The sequence below is a fragment of the Lepisosteus platostomus genome, chromosome 14 (genome assembly GCF_059453375.1).
Source record: "Lepisosteus platostomus isolate fLepPlt1 chromosome 14, fLepPlt1.hap1, whole genome shotgun sequence".
Lineage (NCBI taxonomy): Eukaryota > Metazoa > Chordata > Actinopteri > Semionotiformes > Lepisosteidae > Lepisosteus > Lepisosteus platostomus.
The window spans coordinates 23,605,947-23,628,986 of record NC_142624.1 but is presented as its reverse complement, the minus strand read 5'-3'; the positions used below and the strand labels follow the sequence as shown (position 1 = coordinate 23,628,986).

The 23,040-nt window shown below is 35.9% G+C and overlaps 1 protein-coding gene across 6 annotated transcripts in view; it reads left to right on the top strand.

Annotated features, from left to right (window-relative positions):
- The window catches only part of znf385b (zinc finger protein 385B), a 125,116-nt gene that overhangs the window by 23,058 nt on the left and 79,018 nt on the right, over positions 1 to 23,040 (top strand). For 4 of the 6 annotated variants that reach the window (XM_088605147.1, XM_088605144.1, XM_088605146.1 and 1 more), the window contains one exon: positions 13,006 to 13,305. In XM_088605147.1, coding sequence (XP_088461273.1) covers positions 13,008 to 13,305 — 298 coding nt within the window. In that variant the 5' untranslated portion in view covers positions 13,006 to 13,007. Of the gene's footprint in view, positions 1 to 9,908; positions 9,994 to 13,005; positions 13,306 to 18,749; positions 19,144 to 23,040 lie in introns of those variants that run through there. The other 2 variants (XM_088605145.1, XM_088605149.1) reach the window with 2 other exon arrangements.

Here is a 23,040-nt window from a genome sequence, read left to right as displayed (position 1 = left end):
AATAAATAAAATTAACGCTAAAGTACAAAAGTGAGATTTAAGATGAGATTTGAAAGTGCAGACTAACCTGCCAGATCTGAAAAATCTGCAAGATCTAATAAATGAACTGAAAGCATGGTCTCACAGTGTTCAGAGCCTTATATAAGGAACTGAAAGAAGGCCAGCGTCTTAAGAATGCAAATATATTTGGAAACCATACAATTCAAGCCCTCAAAGGTGAGAAGCAATATTCTGAATCTTATTTTTAAATCCAAAAAGAACATTGGAGACTGTTTCTGGACTGCAGCATTAAAAAAAACAAACATTTTAAGAATAATTGAAGAACTTAAAACCATGGAAACATAAGCAGTTGCCAAGCCAAACCATTACAGTACAGTTATTGATTATTACAATTACAAAACAAAAATATTGATTAGTTTTTCTGCATCAGTCTGGGTACTGTATTAATATTTCCAGTGTTATGAAGATGGGGAGAAAAAAACTCCTCACAACTCACACTGAAGCAAACATGAGCTTCAAATGCAAGGCTCAGGTTAAAAATGACCCTAAGATTCGTCACCTGTGTATTAGCACTGATTCCAGGACAGTCCGTAACCAAACCTATGTTGGCACATTTACAGAGGTGATAAGTAGAGCTTATCTATTCAGCACAGTTTAATTTATCAACATATCTTTGATCCTGTCAGAGAGTTATAATTTAAGAAAACTTGTGCACTCATTTTTGTAACATCATCTAAGTTTGTCAAGGCATTATTCAGTGCTTGAAAAATGTCAGGTTTTATCCAAATGTAACTTTGGGTTTCTACAGTGTAGAAGTCAATGCTGATCTATAAAGAATTTGATTTAAATGTAGCATATGAATACTAAAAACCACAACAAGAGCAACAAGAACAATGACCAAATTAGATAAAATTGTTTTTGACCACATACTGTAAGATTTAAACCATAATAAAGCAGTTCAACTGTTCCATTTGAACTAACAGTCCTCTGTAATCCCTTCAGGAAGATAGTATGATCTAGAGTGTCAAGGGAGCGCTAAGGTCTAGCAGGACATAAAAAAAGCTTGTTAGTAACCCTCACAGAAGCTGTTTCTGTACATTACTCTGATCTCAAATTCTTCTTTTTAAAAGAGGGGTTTAAGGGCATAGGGAGCAATCCCACACCATAATGCATGATAATGCAACAGAAAACTGCAAATTGTGAACATATCAGGACAGTTGGATAGGATCAAGGGAACGTGGTGGGTTTCGTTATAGTAATCATTTCCGATGATCTGCTTCTATGTAGAGACTGCATAAAGTGCTGCAAACAGAGATGCACTAAACCTGAAAATACATGCGTTATTCTAATAAGATAAATCAAAAGATACAGTCTGAGTCCAGATTTTTTCCAATTTTGGTAATACTTCAAGAAAACGATCATGTTGAATTATTGTCTTTTCTACAGTCATGCTATTAAAAGGATTTAAGAAATTGTCAATTGTGGGGAAAAAAGGGTTCTAAGATCACTCTCTTTCCTCCTTCATTTAGCTTCTCAGAAAAAAGGTTGGTCTCAGTCTGACCTTAGATGACATTTTAGCCTGTATGTGTGAATTAATAAAAGTAAAATATTCTATCTACTGTTAAAATCAAGGTGGGAACAGTATCTTGTGACAAAATGTCTTCATCTTGTAGCTGGATCTCATCAGATTTCAAAATCTAAGCAAGGTTGTGACTTGTCAATACTGTGATAGTACAGTAGGTCTTTGAGGAAAATAAAAATTCCTGAGTCATCTAAAGATAATAATAATTAATAATTGCTTACACTTACTGTATATAGTGCTTTTCTGGGCACCCCACTCAAAACGCTTTACAGGTAATGGGGATCCCCCCCACCACCACCAATGTGCAGCATCCATCTGGATGATGCGATGGCAGCCATAGTGCGCCAGAACGCTCATCACACATCAGCTATTAGTGGGGAGAAGAACAGTGTAATGAAGCCAATTCATAGATGGGGATTAGGAGGCCATGATTGGTAAGGGCCAATGGGAAATTTGGAACTTTTAATGACCACAGGGAGTCGGGACCTTGGTTTTATGTCTCATCCGAAGGATGTCCCCATCACTATACCGGGGCATTAAGGCCTGAATTGACCACTGGGTGAGCACCCCCTGCTGGCCCCACAAACAACTCTTCCAGCAGCAACCTTGTTTTTTCCTAGGAGGTCTTCCATCCAGGTACTGACCAGGCTTGCACCTGCTTAGCTTCAGTGGGCTGCCAGCTGTGAGTTGCAGGATGATATGGCCGCTGGCAATAATGCAAAAGCTTGGATCGAGGGCTGAACAACGCTCCTTGCTGGGCGGGCGGCTGGCTATCTGAGTCCAACCGGAGTTCCACGGCACAAGGGCATCGTTGGTTTTAGGCAGGATTCTGACTTAAAGGCTTTCAGTCATAATCACACAGTTGTTAGCTTTGCACCATGGGCTCCTCTGCCAAGCACACGCACCAGATGTTTAAAATGTCTAAAGATGGTCCAGTATGGACCCGGTGGACACTGCACTGTAGGAGGTATGATCCTTCAGATGAGAAATAAAACCATTTGGTCATTAAAAATCCTATGGCACTCTTTGAAAGAGTAGGGGTATTAACACATTAGATGAATTCAATAGGTGAAACATTTTTTGAGTTCTTTATTTAATCTACCATAGTTCGAGGCTGCTGGCTTCCAGGGTTCATCACCAAAGTGAGTACTGGTTTTCAGTGTTGGAAAAAGTGGATTCCCTCCACTTATGTTAAGTGTTTTTGGAATGAAAAGCACTATATAAGTACAATTAATTATTATAAATGGAAAGTGAAAAGCTTACTTTTAAGTTCAAGATAATGTAATGAAAGCAACCATAATACATTTAGAGGTAATTTGGAGAACCATATTGCATCTCGGCATAACTTTAATAAAGTTTCCGGGCACACCAATTTGAAAACTGCCACTGCTGAGTTCACCAAGGCAAACACAAGGTTTTTGAAGGTTACGTGTAAGTTAACACAGGTCCCCTAAGATCAAAGCTTAAGCAGCAACCATGTGAATAGTTGTACAGTATATTACCATAATTTCTTGATATCCACCATCTAAAAAAGAAGGACCAATACAATCCCTGTTCATAGTGGAACAATAAAGCTGATTGATGTAATGTAAATACTGTATGGAACATTTGCACACATTGTTTTAGTTATTAAGCATTGTTTAAGATGGTTTTATTGCTTGATCAGAACTTCAGTATTGTAATTATGAGAACTATCCTGAAGAAATTTCAGCTGCTGAAAATACCGGTGTTGCATTAGAAATATACAGACTTGATCTACGTCTGATTAATGCAAATGCATTTAGTGCATGTGTTATTATGACTGTGCCACCAAAAACTTTTGTAGGAAGGAAAGTAGTGGCCTTTCCTTTCAAAGATGCTTGATTCACTTTCTGTAATGTATGATTCATTTTGTATAAATATTGTATTTGTGTAATATTATTTTCAGTGAGTAAGTGTTTTGTTGTTGTGCTTGCCAGTAAATGGATACAACAGTTTTTTCTTTCTTAAGCCACATGTTTTCTGAGCCATTTGTAACAAAACCTGATTCACTGTGTTAACAGCTACTGTATGCAGACAGGACCAAACTGTTGATTCCAATTCCACCCCAAAATGTGCCCTTTCACCAAAAGTGTGCCCTGTGTCATTTACTGTCAGGATAATCTTCACTATCCAATCTGATATGTTAAATTCTGAAAGGATTGCACCATTTTAATGTTCTGGAAAATATAATAGCAAAGGCAGACACCTTTTGCTTTGTTTTTGAATTCTTCTCATTCTTGCTTGCACTGATAGTGGTTAATATGAAATGTGTACTTGCTTTAAATCTTCCCCTTTGTTTTTTCTACAAAATGTAAGTTATGTTTGAAAGCCGAGGTTACAGTTCAAACCTAAATTGTCTAGACTCATTACTCCATCTGGTTATGAGCATAAATTCTGAGCTCTGTGAATAAATGTGTAGCAAATGCAGGAAATGAACTGCCACTTTCGCCTAACTGGTATGTTGAAAACAATTCAGTGATCAGGTGACATTTAAATCCAGGAAGCTTAAGATTCCAGTGTCTGCTATATGAGGAAGACAGCAGCACCTGCACCAGAGGGAGAAAAGGAAAGAGAGTATCCTATGACCATGGATACTGTGGAACCTGTGAGTTTTGTAGTAAGCTTAGCAACCAGCTACCTGGTTGTTAAAAGGGAAATGCAGAGAAGACATTTAATTAGAAGGTCAAAGAAGAGTTTATTTTTTGGTTTCAGTGTTGTGTGATTTTTTTCCCTAATACTGTAAATAAAATAGCACAGTTTCTTTTAGCCTTGCATTTTGTGCCTGTTTTCCCTGAGACCAGCCTATTTTAACATACTGTTATGACATGCCGGTCCCAGGTGTGCAACAGCTAATTAATATTAAGATTGTAATCACAGTGACATTTTTTAAATTATTGCTCTTTTAGGACTCCATGATTAGAAATCAGTTATTTAATAAAACTGATATTTTAGCATTACAGAAAAGGCTCAGAACAATGCTGATAAAATGCTTTGTTTTGAGCTTTTTCTCTAAACATTGGTGTTGAAGCATGACTCCAGCTCCAGCTCCAGCTTTAAAATAAAAGGAAAATGCAAGTATCAGAGGTGATATTTTATACATAAAATATTTCCATAAATTTACTTTATTACAAGAAACCGCAGGTCTCTCTTGTACAAAACAGGTAGTATCTCACATTACTGCCACTGAGTGCTGTGTTGCACAACAATGTATTGGTCAAAGTAGTTTAAGGAATAAATGAATGTCATTGGTGTGTATTATGCCTGTGCATACAGTGTATTCTCACTTATCATGTGTAGTTGGTTGTTGATGAACAATTGGCGATTCCATGTTGGGTGGGTGTGCTACTAGTTACATGTCTACTAGTCTCTTATCTTATGTCTTTAATGACTTTTATATCAGTCAGTGTGATTCAGGCTCAATGTCAGCTATTTACATTCTGTCAGTGTACTTTCATCCAGCAGCCATATCACCCTGCAACTCACAACTGGCAGCCCACTGAAGCTAAGCAGGTGTGAGCCTGGTCAGTACCTGGATGGGAGACCTCCTGGGAAAAACTAAGGTTGCTGCTGGAAGAGGTGTTAGTGAGGCCAGCAGGGGGCGCTCACCCTGCGGTCCATGTGGGTCCTAATGCCTCAGTATAGTGACGGGGACACTATACTGTAAACAGGTGCCGTCCTTCGAATGAGACGTAAAACCGAGGTCCTGACTCTCTGTGGTCATTAAAAATCCCAGGGCGCTTCTCGAAAAGAGTAGGGGTGTAACCCCGGCGTCCTGGCCAAATTTCCCATTGACCCTTACCAATCATGGCCTCCATCTCTGAATTGGTTTCATTACTCTGCTCTCCTCCCCACTGATAGCTGATGTGTGGTTCTGGCGCACTATGGCTGCCATCGCATCATCCAGGTGGAAGATGCACATTGGTGGTGGAGGGGAGTCCCCATTACCTGTAAAGCGCTTTGAGTGGAGTGTCCAGAAAAGCGCTATATAAATGTAAGCAATTATTATTATTATTACTTTGTAGTTGTGGGATTAAAACACTTTATTGCCAATTTAGGACCCTATAAATTGATTTCATACAGTGCTGTGAAAAATATTTCATTTATTTCATGAACAAAGTTATCCATCACCAACTGCCACTGTGTGAAAAAGTAATTGCCGCTTTTTTAAATCAACCTAATTGATTAAGACAGCCCTGCTCAATATAAACTTCACTTATTTTGACCCTTTCTATCAGAGTCAAGTTGCCAGCACAAAGAGTCAACAAGCACATTATGCCACGATCAAAGGAAATTCCTGAAGTGATCAGAAAAGTTGTTGATATCTATCAGTCTGGAAAGGGTTACAAAGCAATTTCTAAGGCTCTGGGACTTCACCGAACCACAGTGAGAGACATAATGTCCAAATAGAAAACACTTGGAATAGTAGTGAAGCTTCCCAGGAGTGGTCGGCCTGCCAAAATTTCTCCAGGGCGCAGAGTAAAATTTATCCAGGAAGTCACAAAGGATCCTAAAAAAACATCCAACTTGCCTCAGCTAAGGTCACTGTACATGACTCCACAGTCAGCAACAGACTGGGCAAAAATGGGCTTCATGGGAAAGTAGCAAGGCGGAAACTACTGCTAACCAAGAAGAACATAAATGCTCGTCTCTCATTTGCCAAGTAGCACCCCAAGCCTTTTGGACGAATGTTCTATCAACAGATTAGTCAAAAGTGGGAATTTTTGGATGACATGGGTCCCATTATGTACAGGTACAACACGGCATATTGTATCGTATATGTACAGTTCACATGAAGATAAAGGCAAACACAGCAAAAAGTATTTTAAATTAAACTTTATGTTCTTTATAATACTACATAAAGTTACACTGAATACTGTAAATAATTTAAATAAGAACACCTAATACTATACATATATCAGCTCTATGACAGCTTAATTTATCTAGCAACATTTGTACTTCTCACCATTTTTCTGAGTTGGGGCATAGAAAACATAAAAATCACAAAGTCATCTCAAATATATACAGCTATGAAACAATACAGTAAAATGTCTAAAATGATTTTTATGTAATACAAATATTATACATATTTATGCTATGTATTCAATTTCTAGGCTGCAGTTTAGTCCTTTGGATCTTTTTATGTCCACGGTCATAGAAAGTCAATGGCATAAAAGCAGGGAGATGCAAAGGAGAGATCCCCTGTAATACACTAGGCAGCTGTTTAAACAGTTGATTCATCCGCCCTATAGACCACACTTACCCAAATCCGGTCTACAGTGACAATTGTGACAAATGTCCCAAGTGACAATTGTTTGTTCTGACATCTGAAGTGTACCACACAGTGCAAATGGTTTCAAGAGCACAGTTCCTTAAAGTGTAGTATTGTTTGCCATTCCCATTGAGTGGCTGAAGGTCTTATCAGGGCATTGCAAGTTGCAAATGAGGACAAATTGAGTGATTCCGTTGAGAAGAAGGTTGAGATCATTGAGGAAGACAATTACCTTTATTATTATTACAAGAAACTTTTGAATGTTTCTTGAAGCTGTAGAAGATTTATATTCATTTTAGAATTTTAATTTGTTCTTCATTTGATTAGCAGCATAAGCTAATGGAGAGCGTGAACAAGGTTTTTTTTCCCTGTCTTCCTCAGGTCCTTGTCTTGACTTGATCAAAGCTCATCAGTTTTCAACCCCCATTTATGTAAAACTGTAATCTCCTGACCTTTAAATGTTGGAGACAATTTGTGGACAAATTAGTGCTGTGAGAGGTACCAAAGGGTTTAACTTTAATACCAGGGGAGTTAAAAAGGCACTGCATAAATTTCATGCTGAAAAAAACTATAAAGTATTTTTTGAAGGACAGAATTAAATTATACAGTATGCACAAGAAATAATTAAAGATAATGATTTTTTTAGCTCAATTGTAGTATCAGGGGCATTTACAAAAGGTTTCTCTCCAGCTTGTGATCTTTTTCATGTTAAATGCCATTACTTGTTTTTTTATATAATTTGTCCTGTACTACTCTGTCATATTAAAAGACTAACTTTATTATTTTAATGGAAGAAAATAATGTGCTAAAGATAGAAATCCATTGACCCATTTTTGTGCTTTCAGACATTCCCTGAAATCCTTGTGCCTTCCTATAAAAAATTAAGGATGCACAGAACAGGGACTTCAAGATTTTTTTCTTATTTCCTTTTTCAAACACTGGCTTTAAGTATCATGGACGTGTATGTACAGTAGGACTACATGCTTAACTTTCTTCCTCCATTTTGGGCTTGCTTCGCTGGATGTATCTTCAATAAATGTTACACCTTGCAGGTCACCCTCCCTGGGGGCTATAAAGACCCTTTATATCACATTAGAAGTTGACCAGGAGCATTCTGTTAATTTGTCAACCAAGGTTCTGTTATATGGCTGAGGAAGGAGCAAAGAATATGATGAAAAGATCTAAATAGCCACCTGAGAATAGTGGAACCACTTAGGCTTTAAGAAGCTGAGAAATGCACATGAAAGGGAGGGGTATTGGAGATAATATTATAAGCCTTCCTGTGGTGCAAGATCTTTATATAGAAACTAAAAGAGCTCTTTGCTGTCTCCTTTAGAGCCTCTGCAAATGAAAATCAAAACCTTGATCACTAGGAAAAGTGAATTGTTTTTGTAAGTGTCTGCAAATATCAATATGTTGGCTGTTTTTTGCTTAAGTCTAGCGACTACCTATAATTTTCATCCATATTTATTACGATTTTACAGATTGTGGGGTTTATACATTCTTCAAGAAACACATTGGATTTCTGTGTTTTTCTTGGGGAAGTTCAATAGATTAAATGAGAATGCAAGAAATGTAGTTGCTGACTGGTCAGTCAAGTTGTCAAATGGCAACGTCTCTTGATTTGGACTCCACCTCATTAAACAGGTGTAAAAATATTTTTTTTTTACATTTGTCAGAAGTTGAGTATGTTTGCTTTGTATTTAATAGCTTAACTGTGTAGTTTAACAGCCCGTTTCATAAAACTGCAGAAGGTTTAGTAAAGACTTTTCTTGTCCTCAGCAATGATTCTCACCATTCCTTTGTCACAGAAAATCATAAATTTAAGATCAGTTTAGCCTCTTTTCTTATAACACAACAGATTTTGATGTGTTTGTCATGTGTGATTCATGTTTACCGTACGTCATCTGAAACATAAAGCAGAATTTTGCCAACAAAAAGCAACAGCTGTATAATGCCTGATAGCTGCAATATACATCTGCTCCCCATTGTTATAATTAATGTTGAAATGAGTTTCTGGTGTAAACATACGACTGTGAACAAGAAAATCCTCTAATTACTGAAGATGTTTTGATGTTAAATTGGCTTGAAGGGTGTTTAGTTCCATGCCAGTTGAGAAAAATGTCCAGAAAAAGCATTGGGATGTTCTACTGTTGCAGCTGCTGGAAATACACAGCAGTCACATCTTGTTGGAAGGTGTGCAGAATATTTTTAATAAAGGCTGTCAGAAAGTCTGGTATAGATGTCTGCCTAAAATCAAAATCAAATTGAATGGGCATTAAAATAAAAAAAGGTTTTAAAAACTTAAAAACAATATGAAAACAAGCTTTGGTGAGGCTTTTAAATTCTTAAGATTTAGATGGAAAATATCTGTATGGAGCTGAAGATGTAAAAACTTTATGGACATTTTGTCTGTTTATATTACTTGGGATTATAGCTTGCATCTGGCAACAAGAGATTATGGAGAGTCACAGTGTCAGCAGGATTAAGGAGAGATATGAACACATGGCTTAGTTACAAAGGATCTCTAATATTAAAACTATAGCACGCTTTCCTTGTTTCACATATATTCACAAAGACTTAAGTTATAAAATATTTATCTTTACTGGTAGACTAAAAAACCCTTTGTTTACTGTCTTATGTAATTCTTAGACTTTTTTATATTCAAGATATACAACATGAGATTCAGAGTTATTGTTTTTAATTAAATATTTTAGAATTAAACTAGTGTTTGGTTAATAGTAATTTCAGTTCAAGCTGGACATTTAATAACATTTTTCCTTGTACTTTTAAAATGCATAAACTCTATGAATACTAATTAGTCTCGTGCCGGTAGTGACAGGAGCACCATACTGTAGTAGGTGCCATCTTTTGAATTAAATATTAAACCATGGTCTTGACTATTTGGTCATCAGAGATTCTTTGGCACGTTTTGAAAGAGTAAGGGTTGTCATGGCTAGATTCCATGCTGGGCTTGTACAATCTGTCTCACCTAAAGTCCTCAATTCATGAAGCAGTTTCTCGCTTTTCTACCAGATCTGCTGCACATAGGACTGGATTGCTAGCACACAGTGGCTGCCGCATGTCACCCGGGTCTTTCTGTACTTCACTGGTGAAAAAGGTAGATTTGGGCTCCTTTGAGATTAAAAGTAATGGGTAAATGCAAGGGAATAATTTATTATTCTGGTTTGAGAAGTAACCTGAATTATTTCTGGGTAGGTTGATAGATACTGTGTCTACTATCAACAGAAATAACTGTAATTATTTCTGTTGATAGTAGTTAGTTGGAAGACATTTAATATTGTTTATATAATTTGTCTTTAATTTGTTTCCTACAGTGCCTTGCGAAAGTATTCGGCCCCCTTGAACTTTTCAACCTTTTGCCACATTTCAGGCTTCAAACATAAAGATATAAATTTTTTATTTTATGTGAAGAATCACCAACAAGTGGGACACAATTGTGAAGTGGAACGAAATCTATTGGATTTTTGAAACTTTTTTAACTAATAAAAAAATGAAAAGTGGGGCGTGCAAAAGTATTCGGCCCCTTTACTTTCAGTGCAGCAAACTCACTCCAGAAGTTCAGCGAGGATCTCTGAATGATCCAATGTTGTCCTAAATGACTGATGGTGATAAATAGAATCCACCTGTGTGTAATCAAGTCTCTGTATAAATGCACCTGCTCTGTGATAGTCTCAAGGTTCTGTTGAAAGCGCAGAGAGCATCATGAAGACCAAGGAACACACCAGGCAGGTCCGTAATACTGTTGTGGAGAAGTTTAAAGCCGGATTTGGATACAAAAAGATTTCCCAAGCTTCAAACATCCCAAGGAGCACTGTGCAAGCGATCATCTTGAAATGGAAGGAGTATCAGACCACTGCAAATCTACCAAGACCTGGCCGTCCCTCTAAACTTTCAGCTCAGACAAGGAGAAGACTGATCAGAGATGCAGCCAAGAGGCCCATGATCACTCTGGATGAACTGCAGAGAACTACAGCTGAGGTGGGAGAGTCTGTCCATAGGACAACAATCAGTCTTACACTGCACAAATCTGGCCTTTATGGGAGTGGCAAGAAGAAAGCCATTTCTCAAAGATATCCATAAAAAGTCTCGTCTAAAGTTTGCCACAAGCCACCTGGGAGACACCCCAAACATGTGGAAGAAGGTGCTCTGGTCAGATGAAACCAAAATCGAACTTTTTGGCCACAATGCAAAACGATATGTTTGGCGTAAAAGCAACACAGCTCATCACCCTCAACACACCATCCCCACTGTCAAACATGGTGGTGGCAGCATCATGGTTTGGGCCTGCTTTTCTTCAGCAGGGACAGGGAAGATGGTTAAAATTGAGGGGAAGATGGATGCAGCCAAATACAGGACCATTCTGGATGAAAACCTGTTGGAGTCTGCAAAAGACCTGAAACTGGGACGGAGATTTATCTTCCAACAAGACAATGATCCCAAACATACAGCAAAATCTACAAAGGAATGGTTCACAAATAAACGTATCCAGGTGTTTGAATGGCCAAGTCAAAGTCCAGACCTGAATCCAATCGAGAATCTGTGGAAAGAGCTGAAAACTGCTGTTCACAAACGCTCTCCATCCAACCTCACTGAGCTCGAGCTGTTTTGCAAGGAAGAATGGGCAAGAATTTCAGTCTCTCGATGTGCAAAACTGATAGAGACATACCCCAAGCGACTTGCAGCTGTAATCGCAGCAAAAGGTGGCTCTACAAAGTATTAACGCAAGGGGGCCGAATAATTTTGCACGCCCCACTTTTCATTTTTTTATTAGTTAAAAAAGTTTCAAAAATCCAATAGATTTCGTTCCACTTCACAATTGTGTCCCACTTGTTGGTGATTCTTCACATAAAATAAAAAATTTATATCTTTATGTTTGAAGCCTGAAATGTGGCAAAAGGTTGAAAAGTTCAAGGGGGCCGAATACTTTCGCAAGGCACTGTAATTGTTTTTAGATGCAGGGTTCAATATATTGTTATATCCACATCATCATCATAGATTTTCTTTTACTTAAAATTTATCGAAATCCCTTTTTACTGAAACTTCCTTTATGGTAATAAAATATAAATTGTATATAAAACTTGTAATATGTACACTTTGTATATTTGTGGAAACCTGGTGAAAATACAATTTTCAATACAAGTTGATAAGGTGTGAAGAACAATCTGCAATATTTACATCTATAGGGAGTTGTGATTGACCATGTTGCTTGATACTTGCCTCTGCTGTTTGTGCAGCTTACATAATACACATGGGTATGTAGCATATGAATTAGATTCATTATGAGGGCAACAGATGGGCATAGAAGGTCTGCTGGCAGCATTTTCCTGTCTCTACAAGTTCCAGTGAAAATTTCAGTTGCTGAGTTACCTACAGTAGGTAGAGCTGGCATCTTAGTTGTGAGGTTCACAGATTGGAGACTTTCACAGTGGGGAAGCTTATAGTCTGCTTGAGTCACCCGACTGCTGTTATTCATAGCTTTAGAGGAAGTGAAGTACCAGTATTATACTGGAAAACGCACACAAACAAGTTGATATTCATACTTAACTGTAGATTGCATAAGGGCATTTTGATTCTGATATATACAGTATGCAGTGTAATAAATCTTTTAAGAATGAGCCCACACCAAGCAAAAAGGAAATCGTTTGAAAACTATATAGCATTACTTATGAGGTAGTTATGGGTTATTCTTTGATCATACTGTTTCAGGTTTTTTTTTTTCATTGCCAAAGATTCCATTGGGTCAGATAAAGAGCTCTTTTATAAATCAATATTCAACTATTTGGTGGGGCTGCAGTTAAGTGTGTGGTTTTAACATCTCCGACACTGCTTTATTCATAGGAAATGAGTATGTTCTGGTATGCTGCTTGTCATTACACTTCAATATTCCTCCTTTACTTTCTTGGAAAATTAGTAGAAAAACTAAATAAACTGTTGCTGTCAGCAGTGCCAAATACATTCAGAGCTGCCTCCCAGAACTTTGCTTCTGTGGTTTGGAAACTGGAAATAAAGGCTGTAAGGAAGTATGACTTTATAACACTTGTTAGACTTCACGTGCGTTTGTGCCAGTTTTTATTTTTTGAACATAATTCTAATTCTATTTATTTTCAAGGTATGAAGCGACCTTTGAGTCCAAATCACGCCCTTGAAAATGGCAGGATGAACATCCCTTTTACAAACTGCATGGACCTCAAAGAACCACACAATGGTCACATGGATGCACAGATTAACCAGGAGAAGAAGAAATTGCTTTTCTCACTGTGTGAAGTTTGTAACATTCAGCTGAACTCTGCAGCCCAAGCCCAGGTGCATTACAATGGGAAATCTCACCTGAAACGGGTTAAACAGCTTAATAACGGGACTCTTCCTCCTGCCACAATCCCAAGCTCATCAGCCACCAGCAGTAGTACAGGTAGGCAGAAATGATTGCATTATTTCCACTACTAAACTGTAATGAGAGCTGAAACTACTTGATTAGAATGATCTTATTTGTTACTGCCTGTTGAAAATTTCTCTTTAAAATGTGCTTAATTTAACCACCTAAAAAAAAAAACAGAAGCAGCCATCTACTAAATTTTACACTCCATACCAACTTTCAACCTCTATCAGTTTTCTTGATTAAAAATTTAATAGAACTACTGTTGTACAATAATGTACAATATCAAATACTTATAAATAAATGGAAATTATAATGTTGTTCCTTTATTTTTTAAGAGTGGTAGAAGCTATTTATTCCCTAGGACCTTCATCTGTTTTGTGAAGAAAACATTGGAGACTTTTTGGTGCTAGTACAAACCAAGAGTTGTTAAACCACATTTTAAGAATTATGAACAACACTGCAAGAAGTTATACCAATATACCAACAAATTCAAGAAAAATATGGTGTTCTTTCTAGAACTTTTCATTCTTTGCATTTAAAAAAAAGTTAACAGTATCAGTGTAAGGTTAAATTGCAGTTGGAAACATTTTTAAGTCTTCTGAGGCCTGCAGATAATTATATAATAGATATATATATATAATTATATATAAAAAACATTTGTATATTTCAATGCACAGCTTTCACTTCAAAATGACACTCTGTAACTCTGACAGCTGTTGTCCCTGTAGTGTTTCTGGTAAGAGCTCACATGCACCTGTCATCCAATAAGACTTCCCTGCAAACTACAAACAGAAGCTTCAATGAAATGTTTTCATTCTATTAGAATGAAAGAACATTTAGAGTGAAAGAGAGCTTGAGGGTTGGAATTCAAATGAAACAGGGTTTCATAATGTAACTATGTTGTGATGTGATATTGGTCATAAAGCAGAGTCAGAAATGTAAAGGGAAGGTTATTGCTTTTTCAATGCTGTTGCCATTGAGAACCTCCCTGCTGTCAGTTCCTAAATTTAGTGGGAGGTACAGTAAGATTAAAGTGGTCTATAGAGATACAACATATTCACTTCTATATTGTTCAAAATTAAACTGCAATATCTGTCATTAAACTTTTAGAAGTATGTTTTAATGAGGGCTAGATTATTTATTATGTATTGTAGATAAAGTAAGCACTTATAAAGGTATATTTTGTCAATTTTGTTTTTATACCTATTTTAATGTTTTTATTTTAAGGAATTCTGTAGTAAACCTGTAGACGTAATGAAAAGTTGCACGAACAGCTGTTGCTGAGGATATCTAAGGATAATGTATTTCACCCTGCCCGTCTAATAATGTTTTAGGACTGCATTCATACAGAATTAGGATGTATAATCCAGCTTTGGCTCTTCAGCCTGAATGAAGAACTGTGATTGGTCTAGCTTGGTGCTAGCTGACTGTATATGCAATCTTGGGACTTTATCACACATTAGAAATCTTTATGCAGTGTCAACACACCTTCATAGAATTTTGAGTTATAATCCTGTTCTTTTGTAATCTGCTTTTCAAAACCTATTGCATTTGTCCCATCATTGTTGTGAAGATATTTAAAGTAATTTAGAAAAAAAACAACAAATTAATTCTTTCATTGACCTGAATTACAGATACAGAAAAGCCAGGTTTTCTGTAATATATGAATATACAATATTTTAAAAGGTATTTACATACAATGCAGTAAACAATGGAAAAGTCCAAAAACATTTTTTAACAATTAGAAATTATAAATATATTTGTAAGTAATCCGCACAAGAACCCAAGAGAAAATTTATTTTAGATGCTGGCAGTGATAAACTAGTGAACTGCCGCTAATTCAGGTCACAAGCACAGATTACACTTTTTCCATTGCACTTTAAAAAGTCAAGAAAGTCGCTACCCTTCTTCTGTTTAGGTGTACCATAATCCTAGGTATTGAGTGTGAAGTTTGCTGTCTGAAAATTAAGTTACCGAGAAGAGTCAAGTCTTACATACATTCTTGGAATTCTGTGACAGAGAGAGGAGGGTTCAATTTCCCTTTTGAATTCTGTGACACAAAGGATTCAATTACCATTTTCATGCTGTTATTGGTATTCTTTTTATGAGCTTCCTATTATAGTCATCTTGGTCTGTGTTGTACTATATAATTTATGCAAATGCTAAATTGAATCATTTTAAATTTTGCTTACAGATGTACAATTCCCGTTCTGCCATTACAAGGCCCATCGCTTATTTCTGCATTTTTGGTGTCATGTTAAACACTGGATTCTTAGAAAGATCATGTGAAAGGATGTGATGAATATATTTATATACAGTATGTTGCATTAATAAATCCCTTGTTCAGTGTTTAGTGTTTATGCAATAAGAACAGGAATAAAGATGTCACTAGATGGCAGTATAAACATTTTGTATTTGAAAACTACAAAATGTTTGAACATTGCTGACAATCTTAAACGTGTACTGTAGTAAGGGTTTATTAACAAGTGTATTTTATCCCACGAAACAGTCAATTCTAAAATAAAAAAAATCTAACTTTAATTTATGTTCATTTTACTGTTTTTTCCATAGTAATTGAGGCGATACATGGTTAAACTAATAAAACTATGATCGAAAATATTTTTTTACATTTTTTGTGCAGAAAAGGATTTCAAATTAAAAACACCAATACTATACAGACGAGGCAGCTGATCAAAATTGTGTGTACTGATAAAAGATGTAGTCAAAATTAGTCAGGATTCTCTGATGTACTAGAAAGTTTGGTTTGTTGCAAATTTTAGCTTAAATGACTTAAGTTCTGCCAGACAGTTAAAAGATTTTCTTATGAGTATAGACATGGAAAATGTCTGAAAATGAAGGAGGGGCTGAGAATCTGATGTTATTTCATTAAGAACACTGCACTCTTACTGCTAAAGATAAAGAACATAAGACATTTATTTAATGCTAATTTCTATATTTACTACTTCAATGATTTAATCAGTCCAGGGAACTTTCAGTTTTGTATAAACAGCTTAAAATCTTTGAATTAAATTGAAAAATTCATGAACATAGTGAAATGATGTAGTGCTTCAGGTGAGATATAAAAGATACAGGTTCTCACCAAGTAGTTGCTGTACCTGTATTACAGACAGTATTATGTCAGATGCCTTATATTTAAATGCTACTGGAAAAGGAACTTTTGAAATGTTTTTGTTATTTATGTTTGATGATCACTGTCAAACTTTAACAGTTTTTATTATTACTATAACATCCATAAGAAACAATCGGGATTTAACTGTGCAAGTGTTTTGAATGAAAGAAGATTATTTTATGGTTGCAGATTTAAAATGAGTATTATATTGGTGTTATGAGTAGTTAACCTTAGAATTTAATTTCCTTTAAGATAGTGTTGTGTAACATTTGCAGTCCTATTAGGCCATATACTTTTGCCCAACATCAGATAGGTGAATGAATGCATAATTGTTTACTGAATAAGCAAGACACTCATTTATTTCTATCTTAGTCTCTCTATTTAATTCATAGGAGGTTAAATATATTTTTCATTATTATTTTAAACATTGTTTTAATATTGTGCAGTCACTGATAAAGTAGTACAAGAAACTAGTTTCTAACACCATGAAGTTATGTAGGGAAACAGACTTAATGCTTTTCTGCATGTTGCTTGTAGGCCTTAATTCTGTGTAGTACAAACATGTAATTTGATTTGTCAAGGAATGCCTTATTGAGATTGCTGGAGAGCTATGTTTTCTTTTCTAAATGTACAAAAAAGAAGGTGGAGTTGGTAGGAATCATTTGCAATGTAAATGCTTCTGAAAGACTGAGTTTTATGTGATAGAGGTGTGGGTTAAGAAGGAACCTGGAAATGTGTTAATGCCATTGAGTGTGTGGGGACTGTTTTGTTTTCAAAAAGTAACTGATTTATAATGAGGGGAAAAAGTAGGTCTTTTAGAAAGGCAATATAGTTTTCAATTTTGATTATTCCATTGAGTCTTGCAGAATTTCTATTTGCAGGTTTAACTTTAAAGTGAGGTTATGAATATTGTTTTTTTATTACTATGGAAAACAATAAAAACAGTATTGAAAGCTTTTTGTTTTTTATGTGCTGTTTATTGAAGATGTTGATGTATTTTCCTTTCTAATTCCATAGCTCCATTTTTAGCTCTGTATTGTACCATGAAAACAAAAACCGTTGCATGTGGAGTTGTTAATATTACTGTACTATATATACCCAACAAAAAGGGGAAAAAAAGAGGACTTTGCATTTATCCTCTAAGTAAAACTTTGGCAGGGTAGATGCTCTTTCATCAAGCAGCTTAGGGTTGGCAGAAGCTGCCTTCATTTTCTCTCTCACTCACTGTTAGGCACTGGATGTACCCATCACACACTCAATAGCTTCCAAGGCGCCTGCTGATGTGGCTTTGACTCTGCAGTAGATTAGCTTAATTTATCCCAGTCCTGGGCTTTGCCAAGCCCTACTAATGTACTGTAGGTCTCTTCTCTAAACTTGCAATGCCTGTTTGTCAATCCCTGCGATGTACCGCCATTGAGACTGTACAAAAAACTTTGAAGGGTCTTGATTAAATATGCATGACATAATGGTTCTTAGTACTAGTTTGTAACATGAAATATGCTTGTAGTCTGAAGGGAGAATCTTTTTTCCAATGTTGGAATGTATTAATTTTAAAATGGGCTTTGACAAATTGGTGAAGTTTTAAAGTTGAAGTGAATTTCTTAATTAAATGTTTCTGAATTGATATAACGGGAAATAAAATAGAACAAAACTGAAATGTTTAAGACCTTAGTAGGAGTCAGAAAGGTGTTTAACAGTAAATGTGGAAGTCTCTGATATTCTCTTTTCCATCTTTTTTATGCTTTGGTGGGTGTGAGAACTGTATTAGGTTGAGTTACTATACCTTTAAATTGATGACTTGCTGTAATTGTGATATCAGTATTTGACATTAGTCATGCAGCTGCAACACCATCCGCAATAAATATTCAGTTACACACTGTGAGTATGTTATTTGGCAACCAGTGGCCTTTAGTCACAGCATTTGTTAAATAACTTACATATATAGATTTGTACATCCTGATCTTCTTTTACTTAGATGTGCCATTTCACACAAGTCAGTTTTCACTCGATCTGTCATTACAAATGACATCTCTTGTCCATCTGTCGTGTTTGTTTCCCCGATAATTGCAGTTACTTCGCTGCAGTCCGTACAGTAATAAGTCATCAGACCTTAAATTTATCATCTTCTATTTCTTAGCATTCCATTTGAGTTAAATCAGCCATTGATTCCTCATAGTATCAGCTGCTTAAAGTAGAAAGATGAAGCGTTATTTTTAGCACTGGAACAATACACATACATGAATCTTCATTCACTGTGTTTGCAGTAAATATGCTGAGCCATTTATAAAGATAGATTTTCATGGTGTGCTGAATGTATTTACAAGAACTTGCAAGTGTGGGAAATAAGGTTTGTGTTCGCCTTTTCTCTGTGTAATACCTCCTGTGCTTCAAGCCATATGTGCGGTCTGTTTATTACAATGAGAATCAAGAACTGGAACTGAAATTGCTTTTGCCTTTTTTCCTTTTTGTTGCAATTGGGTGACTGCATGTGCCTGTCCTCTCCTAAAATGTTGCCAATGTGTAAGGGATTTTCAATGAGTAGTGAAATGAACCAGCATCTGGGGAGGTTTGGAGCTGCATTGATCTTAAAGTATATTGTCACACAGATGATAAGGGTTGAAGCCAAGGCTCTCTAGCTGTTCACATCACACTGTCTGCATTTTGGGATTGTTTCCTATACAAATTCTTTACAGTGTGAATACATACTGTTGGGAAGATGTGGACCAGCTTTCTGAGCAGAGGTGAGCACTGTTTATGTTAAAATTCCTCTTTATAAAATCCTTATATTTCTTGTTTATTTAATCAGTGTCAAACAGTAGCTGTACTGTATACTTATTTCTGTTGCTCTTTCTGTTATATTTTGCAGTTTAGGAATTTTATCTTGTCTGTTATTGATGCTTTACTCATAATGTTACTTCTGTTATGCATTTTCATAGAATTACAAATACTAGAGCTGTGAGAATTTCCTGACATTATTTGAGACATTAACAATTGCTAGCTGTACTATACAGTATATGCGATACCTTTAGTTGTTCTTGTAAACTGTTCTTATTTGAAATACAGGTTTTAGGAAGTGCTCTCGCAAAATAAATATTTTGTTGTTTTAACATCACTGATTCAGTTTGAGTTGTTTCTGTTCTTCTTGCCCCACCATTTAAAATAGCAATGTGATGATAAGTTCAGTTACAAGCTAAGTTAAAATTGATATTTGTACTTTGGTATATATTTATATTTTTCTTGAACATTTCTTAGTATGTGGGATGTTCTGGAAAGACAGTTCGTATAGCTTACTGAATCACCTGGGCTTGAAATGTCTTGAACCTTGAAGGTTATTGTGTGTCTATATTGAGATTTCCAATGGTTGATATAAGAACTTGTGAGATACTGTACCATGACTTCTAATTACACGGTGACTGATGTACTGTTTGATACTACTGTTGTTATCTCACTGCTGTTGCTGTACAGACCTATGCAGAAGAGTTTGATTTCGCTACATTGTCTATTTAAGGGCTCTCGGTGTAAATGATTATTTAGAATATACGCTGGAATCTTAACCTTTGCTTTAATGTAATAGTTAACTCTGAAGAAGCCAATTATTACATACATTATGAATTAGTGTCATGATATAATGAGCTATACTACCTTAAAAAGGCATATATTAACTGAAAGTTTATTTTGCGAAAATGAAAGTTGACCTGTTATTTTAAAACAAAAGAGGAAAGAAGATCCCGTCTGTATATATTTTTGTGATCATTTTTTTGTCAGTTCTTTCTTTTTTAATTTACTTGACAATATATCTGCAGATTTTGGTATTGAAAAGATAAAGGGACATTTGTACATTGAATTGAATATTCACGAATGTTTGTTTTCTGTTGTTACATGGAAAGCTTGGCTAAGCGGTCGACATCACAAACAAACCAGTTGTGTTACCCAATCTGTCATTGCAACTCCCCCAGCCGCTATCTTGCTTCAAGCTGCTGTGTGCTTTGAAAGCATGAAATTAGGTTTATACCAAGCGCATGGTTTCTCATTTAGCAGCGCTTTTTATGGTAATGGTCAATTTATGGTTCACTGACAAGATTTTAGTTTTTCTGTCATTGGTGTATCAGTTGTGCCAAGGTGTCCCTTTGAGATAAAAAAAAAATAATTACACCCCAGAGGAGAGACTAACCACTGACCTGAAACGCTGAGGGCATTACTGCATTAATTCTTTGAAATCACTCTTGATGCTGGGAAAGGCCCTTAATTTATTTCAGTTACTTAATGCTTCTTAATGGGACTTTTTGTATGCCCTGTGCATTACAGATGGAAACATTTTCAAGCTCTGAAATAACATGTTTTTGCCTGATATATGCTTAGTTTTGTTATACTTGAAGCTATATAGAAAAGGCCAGGATGGATTTGTCGACAGCATCATGCCATGGTACGTCTGTTTCCAGCTGTGTGCTTATCAAGTCTTGTTTTGAGTGTCTCCGTAATTCATTTTTTCTCACCTCACATGGTCTTTCTGACCATGTTAAGAAGAACAGGTCTGAAACACTTGTCGGTTCACCTCCATTACCATTCAATTTAGGAGGGCCATTTACATTTGAGGAGTGGTCATTTCCTGAATCCTATTGACAAGAGCCCAAGGATGCTTTAGTCCAAGATTGGCGATTACAGTGTTGTTTTAAATGCACTATAAAGTAAAAAGATGTTTTTAACATTTCTCAGGATAAATGTGATCAAGGACCTTAAAATGTTTGTTCATTCCAGGTCAAAATCTGTTTTTAAATATTTGTTTACTAGTGTTCTTAAATGGGTTTCTTACGAATTTTATATATTGGAAATGAATTTATTACCTTATTATTACAGAACTAAAGTAAACTGTTTTATACTTTGTTCGCTCATCAACTGTACAAAAAAGGGTGAATAGTGGTGGTGACAGAAAGAAAAAGGATTAGAAACTACTTTCTCTGAGTGGAACGCAAGTATATTCCACTCAAAAAGAAACACCCAGACCAGAATTCAACAACAATGTCTTTTTTTGTTCATTATTGTAAATTTGGAACACTCTGTGTAGCATTAAATATGAAATGTCAACAGTATTTTTATGTGGTCATAAAGTGCTGGCATGTTTTGTAATGTGCACTGGATAATTATACAATTCAAGATCCAGAAAGCACTTAAGAAAGGTTACAAAGGAGAGAAACCAGTCAGCACATCAAGCTCTTTTGAGCGGTAGTGATTAAAGGGTATTTTCCAACTACTTCTTGAAAGAGTCCAAGAGTGTCAGCTTTACCAATATGGCTGGGTGGTTTGTTCCAGCCTTCCTCAACACTTTAAATCTGTTATCTTTCTTTACTCTTATATTCATAATCAAATCATTTTGTTATTAAATTGTTACTACCGTTATTATTATTATCAAATTCCCATTTTTGTGTATTGGGGGGTCTACATATTATACTAATATGGATTATAACATAACCCATTGAATTTTCTGTACATTAGCCAATACATTTCAGTAACTAGGATTAAGCACAGCTGGCCACCGCAGGCCACTTTTGAGTGTCTCCATTATCTCAGAGAGTTATACAGGTTGGAGAGCTGCAGGTGTTGTTTAATGTGTTCTTTGCCGTTACGAATCAGAAATCTGTCACTTAGGCAGAACTGGAACATGGGATGGTCTAAGATGTCAGTTGTATGAAAGATGTCCAAACAAGGTAACAAATTAGGAAGCTAAGAGGTGAATGGCCAGTCCAGTAAAATCAACTCAGTATATCAGAAGTACTGTAGGGTCAACCATAACTCTTATCTCTCCCATCATTTGGAGATGAAGGAGAAAGACAAAGGATATTTCTGAGCACTGAGGAGACTCGAAGTTAATTTAGGGACAAAAGGCTGGATTTTTTTGTATTTTAGCAGAAAATATTTATTTCTTTAAATACCCTGCAGACATAAATATTATCCCCAGTATGCATTTTTAGGTTTACCAATACAGTTCTCATACTTTAGCACCAGTTTTATCATCATCAGACTGTCCTGCGGAAGGACTTTTGTTGCATAAAAACCAATTACCTTGCTAAAGTGCCTTCTCTGTGGTTTCTCTTCAGTAAGATTGGTCAATCTTTTAAAGGATAAGGAAGGTTATCTTTGGCCTGTAGAATGTATGGACTCAGTGACTGTTTTTGTAAAAACAAAATTAATATTAATGTGTTGTGTTAAATGTTGTAATTTTTTTGTCTTTTACGTTTCTGTCTGCTCATTGCAATGCCATCACGCTGTGCCAGGAACAAAGAAACCATGTGATATGTTTCTTTAGTTTCATTCTTGACTATAGAGGGCATTTTATGCTGTATTTTTACTTTAAATAAAAAAACACCCATCAGACACACTGTCATACCTCATGTATAACTGTCATTACACTGATTCAACAATATTATTTATGTTTTAGTCACAGATTTTTACGTCACTAAATAAATTATTTACAGTACACATGCTTGTATATCAACTGTAACTTTACAATGCTTTACTTTTCCTGATATAAAGCACTTCTCCAGCTTGCAAAAGCAAGAGTGCTATCTGGGTGTCCTATTGGTTGGTTGATTAGGGTGTGTGGTCAAGGCATTTCAGCCATAACAGGAGAGCTCACGTATGTA